The sequence below is a fragment of the Erpetoichthys calabaricus genome, chromosome 3, assembly GCF_900747795.2.
Source record: "Erpetoichthys calabaricus chromosome 3, fErpCal1.3, whole genome shotgun sequence".
In the NCBI taxonomy this organism is placed as follows: domain Eukaryota; kingdom Metazoa; phylum Chordata; class Cladistia; order Polypteriformes; family Polypteridae; genus Erpetoichthys; species Erpetoichthys calabaricus.
In genome coordinates, this window is record NC_041396.2 from 175,209,945 (window position 1) to 175,229,836 (window position 19,892).

The 19,892-nt window shown below is 35.4% G+C and overlaps 1 protein-coding gene across 2 annotated transcripts in view; it reads right to left on the minus strand.

Moving 5' to 3' along the window:
* Window positions 1-19,892, minus strand: part of mdn1 (midasin AAA ATPase 1) — a 306,186-nt gene that overhangs the window by 268,755 nt on the left and 17,539 nt on the right. For both annotated transcript variants that reach the window (XM_028791087.2, XM_051925449.1), the window contains exons 3-13: window positions 17,659-17,883; window positions 17,344-17,451; window positions 13,720-13,912; window positions 12,730-12,936; window positions 11,797-11,928; window positions 11,403-11,506; window positions 10,236-10,350; window positions 3,532-3,725; window positions 3,085-3,166; window positions 905-1,000; window positions 186-298 (exon numbers count right to left, since the gene is read on the minus strand). In XM_028791087.2, the coding sequence (XP_028646920.2) occupies window positions 186-298; window positions 905-1,000; window positions 3,085-3,166; window positions 3,532-3,725; window positions 10,236-10,350; window positions 11,403-11,506; window positions 11,797-11,928; window positions 12,730-12,936; window positions 13,720-13,912; window positions 17,344-17,451; window positions 17,659-17,883 (1,569 nt within the window). The remainder of the gene's footprint in view (window positions 1-185; window positions 299-904; window positions 1,001-3,084; window positions 3,167-3,531; window positions 3,726-10,235; window positions 10,351-11,402; window positions 11,507-11,796; window positions 11,929-12,729; window positions 12,937-13,719; window positions 13,913-17,343; window positions 17,452-17,658; window positions 17,884-19,892) is intronic.

The following is a 19,892-nucleotide window of genomic DNA, read 5'->3' on the forward strand; positions in this document are numbered from 1 at the left end:
AAAAAAAAAAAAAGTAAATAACACAGCAAATAATGAACTTAAAATGCAATATTTTCAGTTGTTTAGCTGTTATAATGTTATACTAGTTATAATACAAGCAATTAAAAATGATTATTACCTATCAAAACAACAAGGCAGCTATGACACAAATATTCCTTCATTCAATATGTTGCATTTAAACTTACATGCTTAGGCCAACTACACAAATTTGCTTTCTTGGAATAGTGATCCTGCCCATGGTGACTTCAGTCTCTGTTAAATTAATCTGAGGTTTATACATTTGACAGTAATGTTCTGCCTGTAAGAAAAAAAATCCTTATTGACAAAAAGTCAACCATATTTGGATAAAAGTAAATTTTAAAACTGTTATATTCTATTTGTTTGCAAAAAAAGCCAAGGATAAAAAATGTTTGGAATCCAAATTATATTATATGAAGATATAAAAAAAAAAAAATTACTAACACCAAATAAGATTGCATGTAACTGGTAATGTGAGTGAAAGAGATTAAATTAAATATATTATATTGCATGTATTTTAGTAAGATATATAGTATAGTATTGTAAGTCATTTTCAGCATTGACTTAAATAATGCAGTCTGAACACTTATGAAAATGATGGATTTATTTCTAAATCACAATTAATAAATATGTGGAAATAATGTTTTCACACAGAGTAATACTGAGTTATACAGTTAAAGTACTGTAGGTGGTATAGGGCTGACTAAGGTCAGTTTTAAAACTGTTAAAAAAAGTCCTCTGTCATTCACAACAATTCTTGAATGTCTTCAAATGCATCTACTGTACATTACTTTAAATCTGCCTCAAAATGTATAAATTAAAACAGTGAAGGATTTGTACAAAAAATAAAAGTAAATTTGCTGCAAATAAACAAAAAACCTTATACCTGCTCTTTTGAAATGTTCAATTTACTCCCAATGATCTCTGCCATTTTTTGTCGATTGTCTTGATTAGATAACATTGCTGTAAAACAATCAAGTGCCTATTGACAGCAAAAAAGTAAGTTTTCTTTAGAATATATAGCATAAATATTTTTAGCAAAGGGAAAACATTAACAGAATACAAGCTGATGTTATCTGAACTGTAACCTAGGAAAAAATAACTTTATATAATGAATTAAGCAGTGGTCTAAGACACATTTTCCAGAGTTTTTCTTTTTTTTTCCCATTTGTCTTTTATCACCTTCTTTGGAATGGATGTTGTCATTACCAATGGCAGATCCAATGGTAGTATTGTAAAGGTTGGGTTTCACATACTTCTTTATATTCCCTGCTCTGCTCTCCAATAAATGAAAGTTATCGCAAATATACTAATAACCCAATTGTGCTTTACTCACTCAGAATATGGAACCAAATTAGGAAGCATTTTAAGATGGAAAATCTTTTATCAGTGGCACCTTTGCAAGGGAACCACCTCTTTCAACCTTTGCAAGTATATCCAGTTTTTAATACCTGGAAAAGTTTTGGGATTAAAATGCTCAGAGATCTTTATATAGACAACATATTTACATCTTTTGAACAATTACGTTCAAAATTTAACCTCCCAGCTACACATTTCTTTTACTATCTTCAAATTAGAAATTTTGTTAAACAGAAATTGCCCGATTTCCCCCACCTTGCACCCTCCACAATGCTGGAAAAAATACTGCTCAATTCCGAGGAAACAAACACTATTTCCGTAATATATAAAATCTTATTAGAGTCCCTACCTTTCAAAGATCCAAGAGGACATTGGGAAGAAGATCTCTTAATCAATATATCAGAAAAGGAGTGGAAGGTAGCAAAGCAGAGAATTCACTCGAGTTCTATATGCGCAAAGCATAGAATTATTCAACTAAAAATTATATATCGAGCTCATCTGTCTCGCTTAAAACTGTCCAAAATGTTTCCAGGCCAGGATCCAACCTGCGAGCGCTGCAACCAAGCTCCTGCCTCACTGGGTCACATGTTCTGGGCCTGCACCAAACTAACATCATTTTGGACAAAAATTTTTAAGTGCCTCTCAGACAGCCTTAGTATCACAATCCCTCCTAACCCACTAACAGCTGTGTTTGGTGTCCTTCCAGATGGACTTGAATTGGAGAAGGACAAACAAACGGTGATTGCATTCACTACACTCTTGGCACGCAGACTTATTTTGTTAAATTGGAAGAATCCTAATTCTCCTCTTATAAGTCAGTGGGAAACTGATGTTTTATATTATTTGAAATTGGAAAAAATCAAATTTTCAGTTAGAGGATCTGTACAAAATTTTTTCAAAACTTGGCAGGATTTAATCAATATTATTTTAGAATAATAGAATTAACTATTATTGTATTTAACTCCCTTCTCCATCTCTTATTTATATAAATATTTACTTCTCCCCTTCTTTTGTCTAATGTTGCCTTATTAAAAAGCTTAAAGAAATTTTCCTTTAGCTAAGCTCTCCTTCTCAGGGGTGGGGTTTGATTTGTTTTCAAATTTGTTGGGTTATAAATGGATCTGTTTGTATGGAATGATTACAATGAAAATTAATAAAATAAAAATATAAAAAAAAAAAAAAAGAATATATAGCATAAATATTTTTAGCAAAGGGAAAACATTAACAGAATACAAGCTGATGTTATCTGAACTGTAACCTAGGAAAAAATAACTTTATATAATGAATTAAGCAGTGGTCTAAGACACATTTTCCAGAGTTTTTTTTTTTTTCCATTTGTCTTTTATCACCTTCTTTGGAATGGATGTTGTCATTACCAATGGCAGATCCAATGGTAGTATTGTAAAGGTTGGGTTTCACATACTTATTCCACTGTTTTTAGAATTACAGACATATGTTGGTGTGCATCATAATATCATACTTTAAAACTGAAAAGAAAAAAAGGTTATACAGAAGGAATTAAACCACATAACATAATTCTAATCTCAAAAACAGTTAAATGATAAAAATTGGAAAAAGTGGATACAGACAAAAGATGCCATTAAACCAAACGCTATTAAGTTAAACATATACATACATACATATATATATATATATATATATATATATATAAAATATGTCATGATCAAAAAGGCTATTTAGTCTCACCTCCAGAAAAACAATGAGAGCAGCCGAGGATGATGTACTACTGGAACAATTTACAATTCTGTCACACCACTTCAGTAAGTCTCTTAGTAGGGGAAAGAAGATAAAATACAATGTTATTATTTAACTACAGCTTGTCCTCTTACAACATGTCTAGCACTAATCCTTCAAACCTGGCAAAAAAAAATGCAATTCTTCAGTAATTTTATGACTATTCAGTGAAAGGATAATCAACAGCCAAAAGGAAGTATGGTTACTTAGAGTGGGGTGCAAAAATGAACACTACATTTTTTTCTAAAAGACTGCATGTAATTTAACACTCCACTCCAAATCACCTTTAATAGAAAAATTTCAGTCAGCACTAAGATGTTGTCTTGAAGCAGCTCTACTGATTAAATACTTTAACATAAAAAGCAAAAATAAAACAACATATGCAACACCACTTCATACCTTAATGACAATCCCCTCCCTTCCAGGGTCAGGGATTTCTCCTCATGTTTTAAGGAAACAAGCTCATTAGCAGGACTGAGTTCTTTATTGTTAAAAAAGTTTGATTTTAGATGTTTATCTCCAGTCAGCTGACAATAAATGTCCAAAAGTCGATCTACCACAACACCTAAACTGGAATACTTCTGAAGGAGAACCTTTGTTAGAAGAAAAAGAAAAAAAAAAAAAACAATTTTGAAATAATCCAAATTAGTGAGAAATTTAACATGTATAAAACGTGAAAAGGAAATGCTAGTAAAAGCTGAAAAAAATGCAAACTTTGATTTATAAAAAAAAAAAAGTTGATTTGAAGAAATTGTGACTCATGGGGGAGAAGTATAGAATGTATCTTTGTCAACCCATCCGTATTCTTAAAATGCTTATCCAGGGCATCATGAACAAATAATCAAAAAAAATCTTTGTTAAGAGTGAAACTGAATAAGTTAAATGTTGTGTCTTTAATGTTCCTTCTTTCCTTTTCATTGTGGAAATGACCCTTTAATTTTTTTTCCCTCTGCAGATGCACTGACAGTAATATACTAACTCCTAACCTTCTTAACAAATACAGCAAAACTTTTAAAATAATTATACATTTCACCCAAAAGGTTTTCATTTTTTTTTTTTTTTTTTTTTTAAGAAGACATCCACTTCTTTCCTGCTCAAACACCAAAATCAAAACGCACTTCACATTGGACAAAAGAAACTGCAGTTGTTTTGAGATACTAGGGAGAACTAAGGACAGAACGTTTTGCAGTGCACATCACTCACTGACCAACATTTGTAGGCCAGTGTTTACTTTATGTCCTCCTGAATTTCATTTACGGAGATTTACTACCCAAGTGAGAGGCACTTCATGTTGCATCAAGAAAAGAAAGTTGTCTGAGCTAGACGTGTGAGCCTACAGTGGGACAAAAAAGTATTTAGTCAGCCACCAATTGTGCAAGTTCTCCCACTTAAAAAGATGAGGCCTGTAATTTTCATCATAGGTATACCTCAACTATGAGAGACAAAATCAGAAAAAAAAAATCCAGAAAATCACATTGTCTGATTTTTGAAGAATTTATTTGCAAATTATGGTGGAAAAAAAGTATTTGGTCAATAACAAAAGTTCATCTCAATACTTTGTTATATCAGTGGTCTTGTACGTCTTCCATTCTCTAATAATTGCTCCCACAGTTGATTTCTTCACACCAAGCTGCTTACCTATTGCAGATTCAGTCTTCCCAGCCTGGTGCAGGTCTACAATTTTGTTTCTGGTGTCCTTTGACAACTCTTTGGTCTTGGCCATAGTGGAGTTTGGAGTGTGACTGTTTGAGGTTGTGGACAGGTGTCTTTTATATTGACAACGAGTTCAAACAGGTGCCATTAATACAGGTAACGAGTGGAGGACAGAGGAGCCTCTTACAGAAGAAGTTACAGGTCTGTGAGAGCCAGAAATCTTGCTTGTTTGTAGGTGACCAAATACTTATTTTCCACCATAATTTGCAAATAAATTCTTTAAAATCAGACAATGTGATTTTCTGGATTTTTTTTCTCATTTTGTCTCTCATAGTTGAGGTATACCTATGATGAAAATTACAGGCGTCTCTCATCTTTAAGTGGGAGAACTTGCACAATTGGTGGCTGACTAAATACTTTTTTGCCCCACTGTACAACCCAAGATGCTACTTTTGACCATTAGCTAACTTCTCAGCAGCTCTGTTGAGCATGTTCAGGCATGGGTCATTGCTTTATCCAAGAAGCTAGACAACACAATGAAAACAGATCATCAGCCATGACAAGCTTAACACTAGAATTACCAGAGCCTACGAAAAAAACGTCCAACCTTTAATCACTTCACACTTCTCCATCAGCGTCTTTTGTCATGTAAATGTGTTGATAAGCAGCAAGCAGCCTACTATCATATCCCCCACCGCCGCACAGTTTTCTCAGCTCAAATCTGTTTACCTGCGTGTCAGTTGCTTGGAGTTGTATAGAGTGAGAAGTCAAGCAAAATGACACCTTTTATAAATACTATATCGTTATTTGAAACGAATGCATTTCATGTGTGTTCCGTGTCTACAACATGTTTTAGTAATAATTGACAAAATGCAGACATGAAGTTTATAATGTGTGAAGCCTGAAGTCCAAATATCAAAGAAACACTTTCACAAAAGGTACAAATATAACAGAACAAGTGCACTTTTATTCAAAAATATAACTGCAGAAAAAGAACCCGCGTTAGGGTGACACGCATTTACTACGACCACTGCCGTGGCGCAACGGTATCAGCGGTTGACTGGTAATCAAAACTTCACGGGTTCAATCCCTGACAAGTCCATTTTGAGAAGTGAGCTGCTATTCTTACTATTTTAGAATAAAAACATACATTTGATTTCAGTCTGTAACAGTCGTGTAAATATATGATACTTATAAAGATTAGCTTTTTTTTTTTAATTCAGTTTCATTCTCTCAGTCGCGTTCACAATTCCACCCTACAACATCCCCCCCCCCCCCCCCCTCCCCTCCAATCTGACACTGCTGTTTTCACATAAAGATGCGCTATAGCTCTGCAGTCTACTTACTTGTGACTTTACGCTGTAGGAAGTAAGTAAATAAACTAAGGCAAATAAGTAAATAACATTCGATCTGGCTCTTATATACAAAGTACAGCGACGGCAGCTTCCACCTGCAGCTATAGACTCTTCAGTTCGCAAGCGACTCTCCAAGCTAGTGTTTACATCTGGACAGTGTATGTGCCCTAAAAAAAAGTGACTGCATTCTCGCACCTATGCTTGCGAACTAAAGTGTCTGCATGCACTTTTCGTGGCATTACACATGTATTTTTTGAGCATGGTGTAACAAGAAGACAGTGCTCTGTACAAAAAATTATTTTATAAATTCACTCATATGTGCAGGACAAAGTTAGCACAAAGGGGCTGTCAGCATTTAGAAACTGCTAGTCTAGCATTTGGAGAATGAAGTGGACAACTGCAAAAATAGGCATTGTACTATTCCTGTATGTTAGAGATGAAATGGAATCCTTTCCTTTCCTTGTTTGGAAACCAAGGGCGGGCCTACACGTGGAGAAGACAGTATATAAGACTGGACTGCACCCAAACACTTCGAAGCCGAAGGACGGATGATGTCATCTGTCCTGAAAATCCTTTCAGCGCAGTGACGAAAGAGGGCAGACTGTATAGATCAAGATCCCACCTTGATAAAGTTTGTCATGGCTTCCTCATCTGTAATGCCGTGTAAATCGTCAGTAAAGAAAGCTAAGTTATTTTCTCTTATGTGATTTTTACCGCCGTATCACTATGGGAGTGATATCGCCTTTTAATATCATATCTATATAGTTTTCGGTTACTTAAAACGCAGCAATTACAAAAGAACTTATTCCAACTAGGGAGCTATATCGCCCCCTAAAGGAACATATGGAAAGGCGATGGAAAAAGAAAAGATGATGCATCATCAACAAGCTTCAGTCCTAAGACCTCAGCTTCCCCCAGGGAAGAAAGTACAGTGCCAGGTGCTCGTTCAGTGTATAGGAACCACAGCACAAAGAGGTGTACACACTGCAACAAGTACACGTCGTAAATGTAGGAAGGACAGTCCTTGGGTGTGTGGGAACTGTTAATATTTGAATGTGATGATTTTATATAGCACAGAACGGAAATCAGCAGTTCTTAGCATTGAACCACGCAAGCTGTCGTATCAACCACCTACTGTAACTTGCTTTCTTTTTTCTTCAGTTATAGTCTTGAATAAAAGTGCACTTGTTTTGTTATACTTGTACATCAACATTTATATGTTACTTACATAAAAGCCAGATCGAATGTTATTTATTTGGATTTAGTTACTTACTTCCTACAGCGTAAAGTCACAAGTACACTGCAGAGCTTCCTATGTTTGAGCGACACGGGCATGCTCAAAAAATACACGTGTAATGCCATGAAAAGTGCACGCAGACACTTCAGTTCGCAAGCATTGGTACGAGAATGCAGTCAGACTAGCTTGGAGAGTCGCTTGCGAACTGAAGAGTCTATAGCTGCAGGTGGAAGCTGCCGTCACTGTACTTTGTATATACAGTAAGAGCCAGATCGAATGTTACTTATTTACCTTGGTTTATTTACTTACTTCCTACAGCGTAAAGTCACAAGTAGACTGCAGAGCTATAGCGCGTCTTTAGAGGGGGTTGGATGGGGGTAGTATGGAATCGCGAACGCAACTGAGAGAATGAAACTGAATTAAAAAAATAAAAAAAAACAAAGCTAATCTTTACAAGTATCATATATTTACACTGGCTGTTACAGATTGAAATCAAATGTATGTTTTTATTCTAAAATAGTAAGAATACTAGCAGCTCACTTCTCAAATCAGACTCGTCGGGGATTGAACCCGTGAAGTTTTGATTACAAGTCAACCGCTGATACCGTTACTAACCGCTGATACTAGCGGTCGTAGTAAATGCGTGTCACCCTAACACGAGTTCTTTTTCTGCAGTTATATTTTTGAATAAAAGCGCACTTGTTCTGTTATATTTGTACCTTTTGTGAAAGTGTTTCTTTGATATTTGGACTTCAGGCTTCACACATTATAAACTTCATGTCTACATTTTGTCAATTATTACTAAAACATGAAAAACGTTTGTTTTAACGATGTGTTTACATAGATCGTTGTAGACACGGAACACACATGAAATGCATGTGTTCCAAATAACGATATAGTATTTATAAAAGGTGTCATTTTGCTTGACTTCTCACTCTATACAACTCCAAGCAACTGACACGCAGGTAAACAGATTTGAGCTGAGAAAACTGTGCGGTGGTGGGGGATATGATAGTAGGCTGCTTGCTGCTTATCAACACATTTACAAGACAAAAGACGCTGATGGAGAAGTGTGAAGCGATTTAAGGTTGGACGGATCTACAAGTTTTTTCGTAGGCTCTGGTAATTCTAGTGTTAAGAAGATCAGATAAACACCACACAGAAGGACCCAGTTAAAACAAGACCGAGTTCAGCAGCAGGCATGTACTAATTTCACAGTTCTTCAGTGGAACACAGATTAAACAAGATGAATTTAAGTATCCGCAACAACTGTGCCGTGTCAAGTTTTACCTTTTGTATACTTTCTGAATTCAAAACACCATAAATCGAATTACACCTCATGACACAACATCCTGCATTTCCTTCTAAAAGATGTTTATTTACAGCTACAGAAGCAGCAAATGCAAACTAAAGCAAACACTACTATGGACCTGAAAAGTCAACACTTCAGAACTTCTCAAAAAACTAATTACAGACAAACTAAATGTGGTCCGTGAAATTACTCTTATTTGTCTCATCAATCTTCTGTTCAGTCTTTTGTGATATAAGCAAGCATCATACTTCTACAATCCTTGTGTTTATCAATTAATTGTATTTTTCAATTTCTTAAACAATCTACAGTTCAGTTACACTGATTTAAACATTAACTGATACAGCCCTAGTCCACTAAGAAAGTTAAAGAAATATTATGGATGTCCTACTGAAAGATTTATTACCATTTGGATTTGCCAATGATAAAACGTATATAGTAGCTACCTGAATAACTTTCATATTTGTTATTCTAAGTAGAGTATCCTCCTTTCCAATACTGCCAAAATTATTTTACTGCTAAATTATTTTCTAAAATGCTGGCTAACATCCAGAGATGAGCATCATTATTTGAGCTGGAAGAAATGGTAGAATAGTGGCCTGAGCATCTCTCTTCACAGGACACTTCCAGGACATTTCTATTTAAAAAGTGCAATGTATTAAGCTAGTCAAAGAGTAAGGCTAGGGCTATTTTGAATCAGAGGTTAGAAAATATGATCAATTCTAATCTTTGCTACAAATTTTTAAATTTTGCTACAGTAGATCTAATGATATGCAACAGACAGACAGCAGAGAATACTTCTTTGCACACTCTGTAGGGTGGAAAATGCATACACATTGCCTTCAGACTGCAGCTCTCCACTAACTTGCAGGGATGAAAGAAAAAGAATTGTGTAGAAACAGTGATAATCCCTGAAACAACACGACAGCTAATACTTGACATTTGCTAATAGTGCTACAAAGAAAGACTACATTTTGAGTGCACTTGCCAAACAAATTACTCTGTACTGCAAGCAAATGTAAGAACACAGAACAGAACTAGAAGAGAACAAAAAATATAAATAAATCACATTATGGTAAAACATCCAGTGAAGATCTGAATTTTCAGAGGCAGGCAGGTGTCAGATATGAAAGCGGCCCCCACAAACCTCTAAATAAAAGCAGCATCTTATATGTCAATACTCAGAGCAGAAAAAAATGAATACTTAAAAGCATATTTTTTGAGGAAACTGTGAGGTGGTGCATGGCAGAAAAGGTAGAGGCTGAGTGGAAAGCTCAGTTGATATTACAAACACTCTGCTAACAGTGCTTAGAAGAAGTCTTTGCACAGTTGAGACTAGGAGTTCTACTTTAGCTCACACTGTAATGAGCTAATTCTAAGCTCCAGAAATTTAGAGTTTGTGGCTCACATCTGCAGTTACCACAGTGTAAATGTGTGAACTGGGATGGCTTGTGGTGCGATTCCAAAACAAAAATACAAATACATTTAATTAGCTAATGTAACCCTTTAAACAATATGCTGAAAAATGTAAAAGATATAAAATACCTACTTCCTTAAGTTCGTCACGACTCATGTTGTCCAAATGAATTTTTTTCCAGAGTTTGTCCAGCAAACTTGCATTGGTATTCTGCTGTCTATATAAACCACTTGCACTGCTATACAATCTGGAAAAAGAAGTCTGAATTAGCATAGTTGTTCATAGAAACATAATGATATACTTCATGGGTAGAAGTAAACAATAGACCAGAACAGCTGTATTAAATATTTAAATATTAAAATTAGTGTTTTAATTTAAATGTAAAGTCTAAATATTTTCAATTGTAACAGACATTTGTCATTTTACACCCACTGAGATCCAGAGAAGATGAGAAACCTAGTAAAGAATCAAAAATAACCATCTTCATAAACACGGACTTTGAAATAATCTAAGCTGATACCCAACATGCTTATGTTTAAAATTTGCAATTTTTAAACTCCTGGGACTAGCTGTTATAGGGCTAGGATCAATGAATGGTAAAGAATCAAATGTCAAAAATTCTACTATATTTGTGATAGCATAAAACGACAGTTCTCACATGCCTATGTTGCCAATCCTAATTTTTTTTCAAAGTTTTGTGAAAAGGAGTAAATATTGACACCCCCCCCCCCCCCCAATTACCCTTGAGGGGTGAACCAAAGGGGTTGGTTGATTTAGTATTCAAAGTTTTAGGTCCTTCTGATTAATTTTGATGAAGACACCTATTGACTGACTTTTTATCATAAGGGTGTAATTTCCTACACAAAATATGATAAAAAAATGCCTAAACATGAGGATTGTGGGGGTTAGATTAGGTTGAGAAGCCAGTAATGGGTGGAACCCCAAAAAGCTTGATGTCTTGCATGACTAGACATCAAGTCGAGTCGAACAGTATATCATATGTAGGGATCTTCATGTATCGGTGAGTCAGACAACACCAGATATAAAAACTGAAATGATTTCAAAGCACAAAACAGAAGTTAGACATACTTATGTCACATGCCTTACCCAATAAGAATTTCCTGAAATTGACGAATAAACACGGTTTGCTACTCTTGCAAAAACAAAGTACACTGGTGTTGGTAATAGATTAGAATTTGAACAACAAAATGTCAGAACTAAAAAAGCTACAGAAGACGACCCAAATGTACATCAATGAAGAAACAGAAGCTTTATTAGACAGCTTAACTGATACCTTACCTGCGAGTAGCAAAGAACTGAAATCCTGGAGACACTGGAATGCAATCACCCCTTCCTGGGATTAATAGGTTTCCACTTTCCAGAAGAGGAATGAGTACGGAAATCTAAAATAAATAATAAAATCTTAGTTTCAGCTTGTTCTGCAAAAATGCAGATTCAACAAATTTCAATATAAATTAGACCTTTTATCTTTTTCAGCCCAGTGGTCAGTAATATTAGGTGTATATTTACATTTTGTCTTACAGCAAACATTCACAGTGAGAAAATAGGGAAATACAATGTGTAGCAATTTCATGACGAAAAGATACATGTAAAAATTTATTATATAGTCTTTTGGACAGCAAGAGTTTGTTACAAAATTTTAAAAACACTAGTACTAAAACTAAATTCCCACCACATCCAAAGGTGCATAGTCAATATCTTCTAGTACTATCCAGTGTCCATGTGTAACAGCTTGAGTAAGAGTACCAGGTTGCCAGACAAATTCTCCAGGAACACTTGTACAACGATACATTCCAAGGAGCATCTATTTAGAGAGAAAGAAAATCTGTTTAGGGAATCCCAGTGATGCAGTGGTTAATATATTTATCTATCAGCTCATAGAAAACCAGGAATGATTCAAAGAGAATGTGGAATTTGCTCATTTGCCCCATGTCAGTATTGATGTTTTCTTGGTGTGACAGTTTCCCTGCACATCTGAGACAAGTAAGTTATAAAGTTAACTGCCATTTCTAAACTGATCTAGTGTTACCAAGTGTGCCCCTTAATAAGCTTGGCATCCAATGCTGCGGTAATAGGATCCAAAGTCCAGTTACTGTTTATTGAACTAAGCATTCGACACAATAAATTGATGAATGAACAAATTCAAAACCTTTAGGATTCTTCTTTGTGGTACTTCTGCTTAAGTAACATCATATTACCTGTGATTTGCCCTTTATATAACAGTCTCTCAAGGTAACCAGATGTTATGCTGTGACAACTTCAAAAATTTTTCAACAATGTTAGAACATTTATGTATTATGTGATGCATTAACTAAAGTATACACTGTTCTCACTATCTGTGGTTTATTATTGTAAACAAAATTAACACTACAAAACAGTGTTCTTTCTCAACAAGAATTACTGAAGGATATGGTTTTAAAAAGAGAAAATACCTAGTAAAAACAAACAAAACGAAGTTTGGACACAGAGTCCAGTTACACCTCCTAATTGTGTAGTAAAATACTTAATATTGAATGTTTTGATATCTATAGCAACATATACCATTCACATAACTTACCAATTACTATACTTTCTAAACTTTATCATTTGCATGCAATTTTCTTACTTTGCTGTCTGTTTGGTCTCCTAGTTGAACTTTCAGAAAGTAGGGCGTCTTCCCCCTGCCTGTAACAGCAGCCAGGTGCTCAAGAATCACAGTTTTGCCGCTGCCTATGGCCCCTTCCAATAAGACAGGCTTCTGAGAAGCAACAGCCATAGCCAGACTTTGAAGGCTCCGACAGGTAGAATCAACTAACACAAGATTAGTAATCTCCTGTTAAATAGACAAAAAATGAATGGAATTTTTTGTGCTTTTTACATTTTTTTCTCTAAACACAGAGCAAAACACTTGTATTAATAAGCAAACAAGGCATTAAATATTACTAGTGTATATGTAATTTTAGGCTAAAGCCTAATATCCTCTGTAGGTTCTAAGCTCGGGAACAATAAGTAGCCAAAAAAAAAAAAAAAAAAAAAAGGGCCTGAAGTCTGATTTGTTATTCAAGTGTATATCTTAGTAAACAACTGTAAGAGACAAAAATTTATGGTTCTGTACTGGTTATTATAAACCTGCAATATCTTTCATCAGTAATATGTATATATGGATAACATAACTGAAAAGACTCACTAAAATCTGAAAAACAAGCACTTCTTAAATCATTCACTTTCCACAGAATTAAAACATTATTACAGTGATATCAAGAGGTCTGTGCCATGAATCAGAAACCAGAATCAACAACAAAATGAACAAAAAAAAATTATCCTCAAATACTGCGTGTCAAAAGAAAACAAAATACGGCAAATATCTATTTGTGTCCTATAAAGAATGCTGGGTGCAAGCATAAAAAAAGTTTAAATAGATCAATCTTATTATAAAATAAATGCTTTTAGCAAATCTCACTGCTGTCACATTTAGTTTTAATGCTGTCTTAAGCAAATGCTCACCCTATAGCACTGCAATATTTACATTTAAATTGTGAGTTACTTAATTTGGCCTGCTTTGACAGAAATCCAAGCTTTATCAAACAACTGTTGAGATTACATTAGAAATACTTACTTTTTCTGATTCAGGTGGGTTTATTTTCGTCAAAACTACACCACATACAGCAACAACATTTTTAGAAAGGTCATCAGACACAATTTGACATCTGGTAGGTTTCTGTTTTTCCTCGCAATGCCAAAAGGCACTTTCTGCGTTTGCCAGAGTTAAGGCTTTTTCAAGATTTAATTGTTGTGCTTCTTCAAGTGTCCTAAATATAAAAACATTAATATGTTTATTAGTGGTTTTACAAAACAAGCAAAAAATCCACAATGAAAACTGCAAGAGGATTTGAGAAATAAATTATATATGTAAAATAAAAAATTCAAAATAAACGAGGAATGGCAATCAGAAAAAAGCTCACAGTTACAGACATTTTCATATTTACAGTTACAGGTTTCACTTTAACTATAACTACAACCTTTACAAACAATTTTTGGTATTCTCAATTAGAACCATTAGATCAGACAATCTGTTTAAATATTGTAGTAACAGAAAAAAAAATGTCCCACTCTTATGTTTGAACACTATGAATACTCAAATGGAGAAAAATTTAATTGAAGAAAAAATAAAAATAGCAAAAAAAAAAAAAAAGAGTAGAAATGGGATAAGGACAACGTCTTCAGGTGGTCTGAACAGGGTTTGATTGAATTAAAAATGGTATCTGACTGCCTAAAGAGAGCTGCAAGCAGGTCAGGGAACTTACAGGCATGGAGATTTATTATCTAGGGTTAGGCTGACATTCACTATTTAAATAAATTATCACCTATTGCCTATTATAATTCTTTAAATCATAGCATTTAATATAAAGACTAAAGATCTACATTTTTTTCATAATCAATTCTACTCAGCTTAAATCAGCAACAATTTTGATCATCCAGTACACTTGCCTTTTAAAACTGCTGTCCACATATTTAAGGTAAATACTGCAACAATTTCAATGAAGTAAGCCATATAAAGATACATTTATACAAATAACATGCTGTGTTGTTTAGTACTATTGTTGTGCAAAACAAAGTAATAAGAGGTCCAGAGCACACATGAACTACAAGTACTTAACGCTGATGACTTTACAACTTAAACTGAAAACTGTCATACCTAACAAATCATTCACGAGTATGGTAATATTAAATTTAAGCTACTTTCCATTTAGACACAGTAGCTTATCAAAACAGTAGAGTGGCATTATAGTGCTATATCTCTGCAGACAGAGTAGTGTATCAAAATAAAAACTGACTACACTCGTTCTCCATTTTTATCGTCACTTTTTACAGTATATTTAAAGCCTACGTATTTTTAAAGCAGACATAAGTAAGTGCTAATTAAGCAATTTTTGATAACAAAATGTTTGGTCTCTGTAGTTCATGGTCACATATCCAAAAAAAGACAACAAATAGTTTTAAAAATTCTGGGATGGGAAAAAGAGAAAAACAAACTCCACCTGGAGCAAAGAGAACAAGATCCAAGCATGTAAAGCAGCCTCATTACCTGCTGTATAAACATATTAACCAGCAAATATTACAAAACATAATATTCTCAAACCACTTTATTGGGCAAAATTTCTTTAATTCAGGATGTCTGGCAAAACAACATCAATCTTAAGAGTAAGAAAATGCTTTCTATTTATGTCTTCTTTAAATTTAGCTAAAATAAATTTAAATGCTGCAAATGTTTTAACCCATCTAAAATACCATTACCATACAAAATTCTTAACTGCCTAGATCAGGCAGAAATCTGTGCGGCCTACATGACAGATCCTAGTTAGCACTAAACTTGCCCAAAATGATTACTATCGTTTGTGAATGAATCATTCTGCATCTTTGGCGTTACTTACTGACTTTTCTTACTTCTGCCTTCTGACAAAAGCGCGTTTTCCCATGGCATTACGGTACCGGAAACGTCATCCACTAGTATAGCCACGAGCCTTGTCCAAAGTTAATGAGCCACAACGTCGCAACTGAAGTGCTAGGCTGCAGCAGCCTGGCAGCAGGGGCGGCCTTAGGCATGTGCAATCTGTGCACCTGCACGGGGCCGCCACGCCAAAACACAGTATATTGAATATAAAACAGAAAAACAAAATAACGACACACCTGACGGCAATGTGTCCGAAAAATATTGTGTTTCTTGTTAATTAGTACACTGTATTTACTAATGTCGCTCGAGTCAGAGCAGTAAGCTATATGTAGTATTATAACGTTGTACCGTGATGAGAATATCATGGGCCGCCACTTAGTTTTCAAGTTACGGACACACGCATATAGGTGCATGACATGAGCACGAGGTGACTATGCTGTGTCCGCAACGGACGTGGCTATCCGTCGTGCATAAGATACCATATTGACATTGGCGGGCGAAGGGGCCATCGATTCTTTCTCTGCCCAGGGCCGCCACGAGCCTAGAGCCGCCCCTGGCAGGCTACACTATTGATTGGGCTGCTGAGACTGGCCACTGGGCAGAACTGACCATCATGAGTAGCTTGCATATAGCTTGCATACTTTCACTTTTTTTTCGCTGTAGTTTTATGTAATTTTGTACTAGTATTGTAACGAACAGTTAGTGCAGATTACAGCTGAAGATCTGAAGTGGACGCGAGAAGTTGGCGAGTTGTTTATTAACAAATGTTTGTGATTTTGAGTTTGTAAAATTAGTGTAGGTCAGGGGGCTTTTTGCATATCGGCTTATTTTACAATATAAACTTTGAAGTAAACTTAGTAAAGTAAAATTTGATTTTTGGAGGATTTGTTTTCCAACTTGAATTACTGAGCAATTAATTCAGTGAGTGTTTTCGTAATTTCAGTTCACCATACTCTTACAACGTTGAGAATGCGCCTGAGAATATCCAAACAGAATTGACTGAACTGAAGTCAGATTCTATTCTGAAGGCAAAATACAACGAAGTTGGTGTGCCAGGCTTGTATGCTTTCCTGCCACCCTCGTATGTGCAGATCCATAAGTTGGCATCGAGAATACTGTCTATGTTCTGAAGAACTTACCTTTATGAGCAATTGTTTTCGTTAATGAAAGCTACCAAAACCCCACATCGCTCAAGACTTACCATCGAGCACCTTTCATCCCTCATAAAAGTTGCAGCTGCACAAGATTTCAAGCCTGATATTGACGAACTAGTTACTAACAAGAGATGCCAAGTGTCGGGACAAAAGAAATAGATCTCACACTGTAAAACTCCTACAGTATATAAGCAATGAATATAATGTAATGAATAAATTATAATAATATAAGGACCTAGCTAAGAGGCTAAGACTAATTGTACGCTGTTGTACGGAGACTGTATGGAAATAAATTGCTTTTCTTTAAACTTTAAGCATTCCATTTTTTAAAGTTTTCAGTATGTTACACTGCAGGCCTCTGACGCACGTATGGCAGTCGAAGCGGCCCACCAATGGTAGTGAGTTTGACATGCCTGGCCTAGATGACAAGATTAATTTACTGTTGTTAATGCCAGCAGGGGATGAGATGGACTAACTGAATTTTAATCCTGATCACATACTAGATTTTGTTTTGTTTTTTTTTCTTTTTTATTTAGGGGGGGAAAAATATTATACTGGCAAGATCAGCAGACGGTCATTTTACATTCATTCCATAATTTTTTTCCTTGTAATAACAAGAATTCTAGTAACTTACTTTATTTTAAGATCCAACATCTCATCACTGTTGAAATACTTTTGGAAAAACATATTTTTTTCTACTTCTGTCATATTGGAGATAACAGTCAGACAACATGCTGTATACCTATAAAAAAGTAAAATATGCAAAACACCAATAATTATTTTTCTACATAACTAACAACATAAATGGCTTTAATTATTTTTTAACACAGAATAAATAATAAATTGTATACATCCATTCAGAAAAGACTTTTGCAAGTTTGCCTCCACGAATAATGTACTAAAACATACATATTAACAAACATTAATCAAGATTTAAATTAATACAAACCATCTGACGAAGACATCACTTGTACGAAGTAATGATAAACATACACTCCAGTCCCACAGGTTCTTAAAAAATGCTGTATCATGTTTCAGATACCTAAACGTTGCTTCCATCAAGTCTCGTAATTTCATACGTTTCCTGCCATACTGGGTTGAGGCAGACTGTAAACTTGTGAAAAAGAGTCTTTGAAATACTGGTGGTGCATACTTGAAATACCTTTTTGCAAATCTGGAAAAAAAAAAAAACAAACTTAAACTATGCATAATAGCATCAATTAACTACAATGAGCTAATATGTTGTGTGTATGACTGAAATCCTTCTACTAATAAAATGAGTTAGCGGCCAAATTATTTTGTCTTCTTGTAAAACTACAGGTGGAATAGGCTGAGAAGACCAGACTAAAGTCTACAGTTCCTCTGGGTGAAAACTAGGGACAATAAGGTGAGATGACAAAAGAAATTCCACCACAGTTCTGCTGTTCAGAACTAGTATAATATCCAACTCACTATCTCCTCTAACCTCACTGGTCAGGAAAATCCCCATGTACTAGCTCAGTGCCAGTCACACAAGCAGTTCCTCAGGGCTCTGTCCTCGGCCCTCTTCTCTTCTGTATTTATATGCTTTCCCCTTAGCCATATTATTCGTAGCTTTGGACTGGGTTATCATTTTTATGCAGATGATACTCAACTCTATTTCAACGTTAAAAGTGGAACTTCATCAGAGCTTTCTCAGCTCACAACCTACCTCAGTGAAATTAATACCTGGATGGAACAGAACTCTTTAAAATTAAATTTCAACAAATCTGAACTCCTGCAAATTGGGACTAAAGTGCAACTAAATAAAATGAGCTCTTTCCCAGTCCATCTTGGCAGTTATCTCATAAGACAGGTCTTTACTGCAAAGAATCTTGGTGTCATTTTTGATTCCTCCCTTTCTTATTCCGCCCACATAAATCACATTAAGAAACTTTTACTTTCACCTCTGTAACATATCCCGTGTTCGCTCCTTCCTCTCCTTTTCTAATGCTGAGAAACTCGTCCATGCTTTTATCACATCCCGCATCGATTATTGTAATTCCCTACTGGCAGGTGCCCCTTCTAATCTTATATATCACACCTCCAGCTTAATCAAAACTCGGCTGCAAGAGTCCTTACTCAAACCAGCAGCAGCAAGCACATAACACCCATCCTGCTCCGCCTTCACTGGCTCCCTGTGTCTTACAGAATCGAATATAAAATCCTACTAATAACCTACAAAGCCTTTAATGACCTTGCACCAAACTACATCAGTGACCTTCTCCATCACTATGTGCCTGTCCGCCCACTAAGGTCCTCTGATTCTGGAAATCTTATTGTGCCTCACACTAATCTACACTCCATGGGTGACAGAGCCTTCAGCTGTATAGCGCCCAGACTCTGGAATGACCTACTGAAATTAATCAGGTCGGCTGACTCCATGAATTCTTTTAATAAAAACAACTCAAAACTCATCTGTTCAGGAAGGCTTTTAGCTTTACCTGACTTTATTACCCCTCGCTCAGATTACCTCTATGTCAAGATTCTCATGTACAGTAACCTGTATGTGTGTGTGCGCTACGCCATAAATTATGTTGTCTGTTAGGCTTTTTCTATGAATTTATTGTCTTAATCTTTTTTATTTATTTATCTGGTTTAGTACAATGCTATATACTGTATACCCTGCCGTTCCTTCTTAAACTCTGAAGTGCTTTGAGCATGGAAACAGCGCTATATAAATAAAATGTATTACTTCAAAGTAGATATCTTCACGTTTTTGACATTTTACTGTTTTTCAGCCTTGTGCTAAAAGTAAGATAATTTTCCCCCTACATCAAACAACACTCAATAACCAATAATGATAAAGTAAAAACAGGATTTGAGAAAGTTTTGTAAATTTATTAAAAACTTGCTGTCCCCCATGGCTCAGCCCGCAAAGTAGTGAAACCTTAAAAATCAATAAACAAACGAGTATTGCTAGTTAAGTTGTAGCAGAGCTACATAGTAGTAATAGTGTTGTCAATGTTTGTGCTAAGTGCGTTTTGTTTTCATCGTCCCATTTGCTGTTTAATGTGTGCATCAGTGAATGTCGTCCCCATAAATTACAAGGGGGACGGATGATGGAAAGAGACTGCAGCCCCAAACTGGAAAGCACCTGTTTTCAATCACAATCAATTACTTCCGCCAGTACTATTTAAGCAATCAGGAGGAAACGGAGAGGAG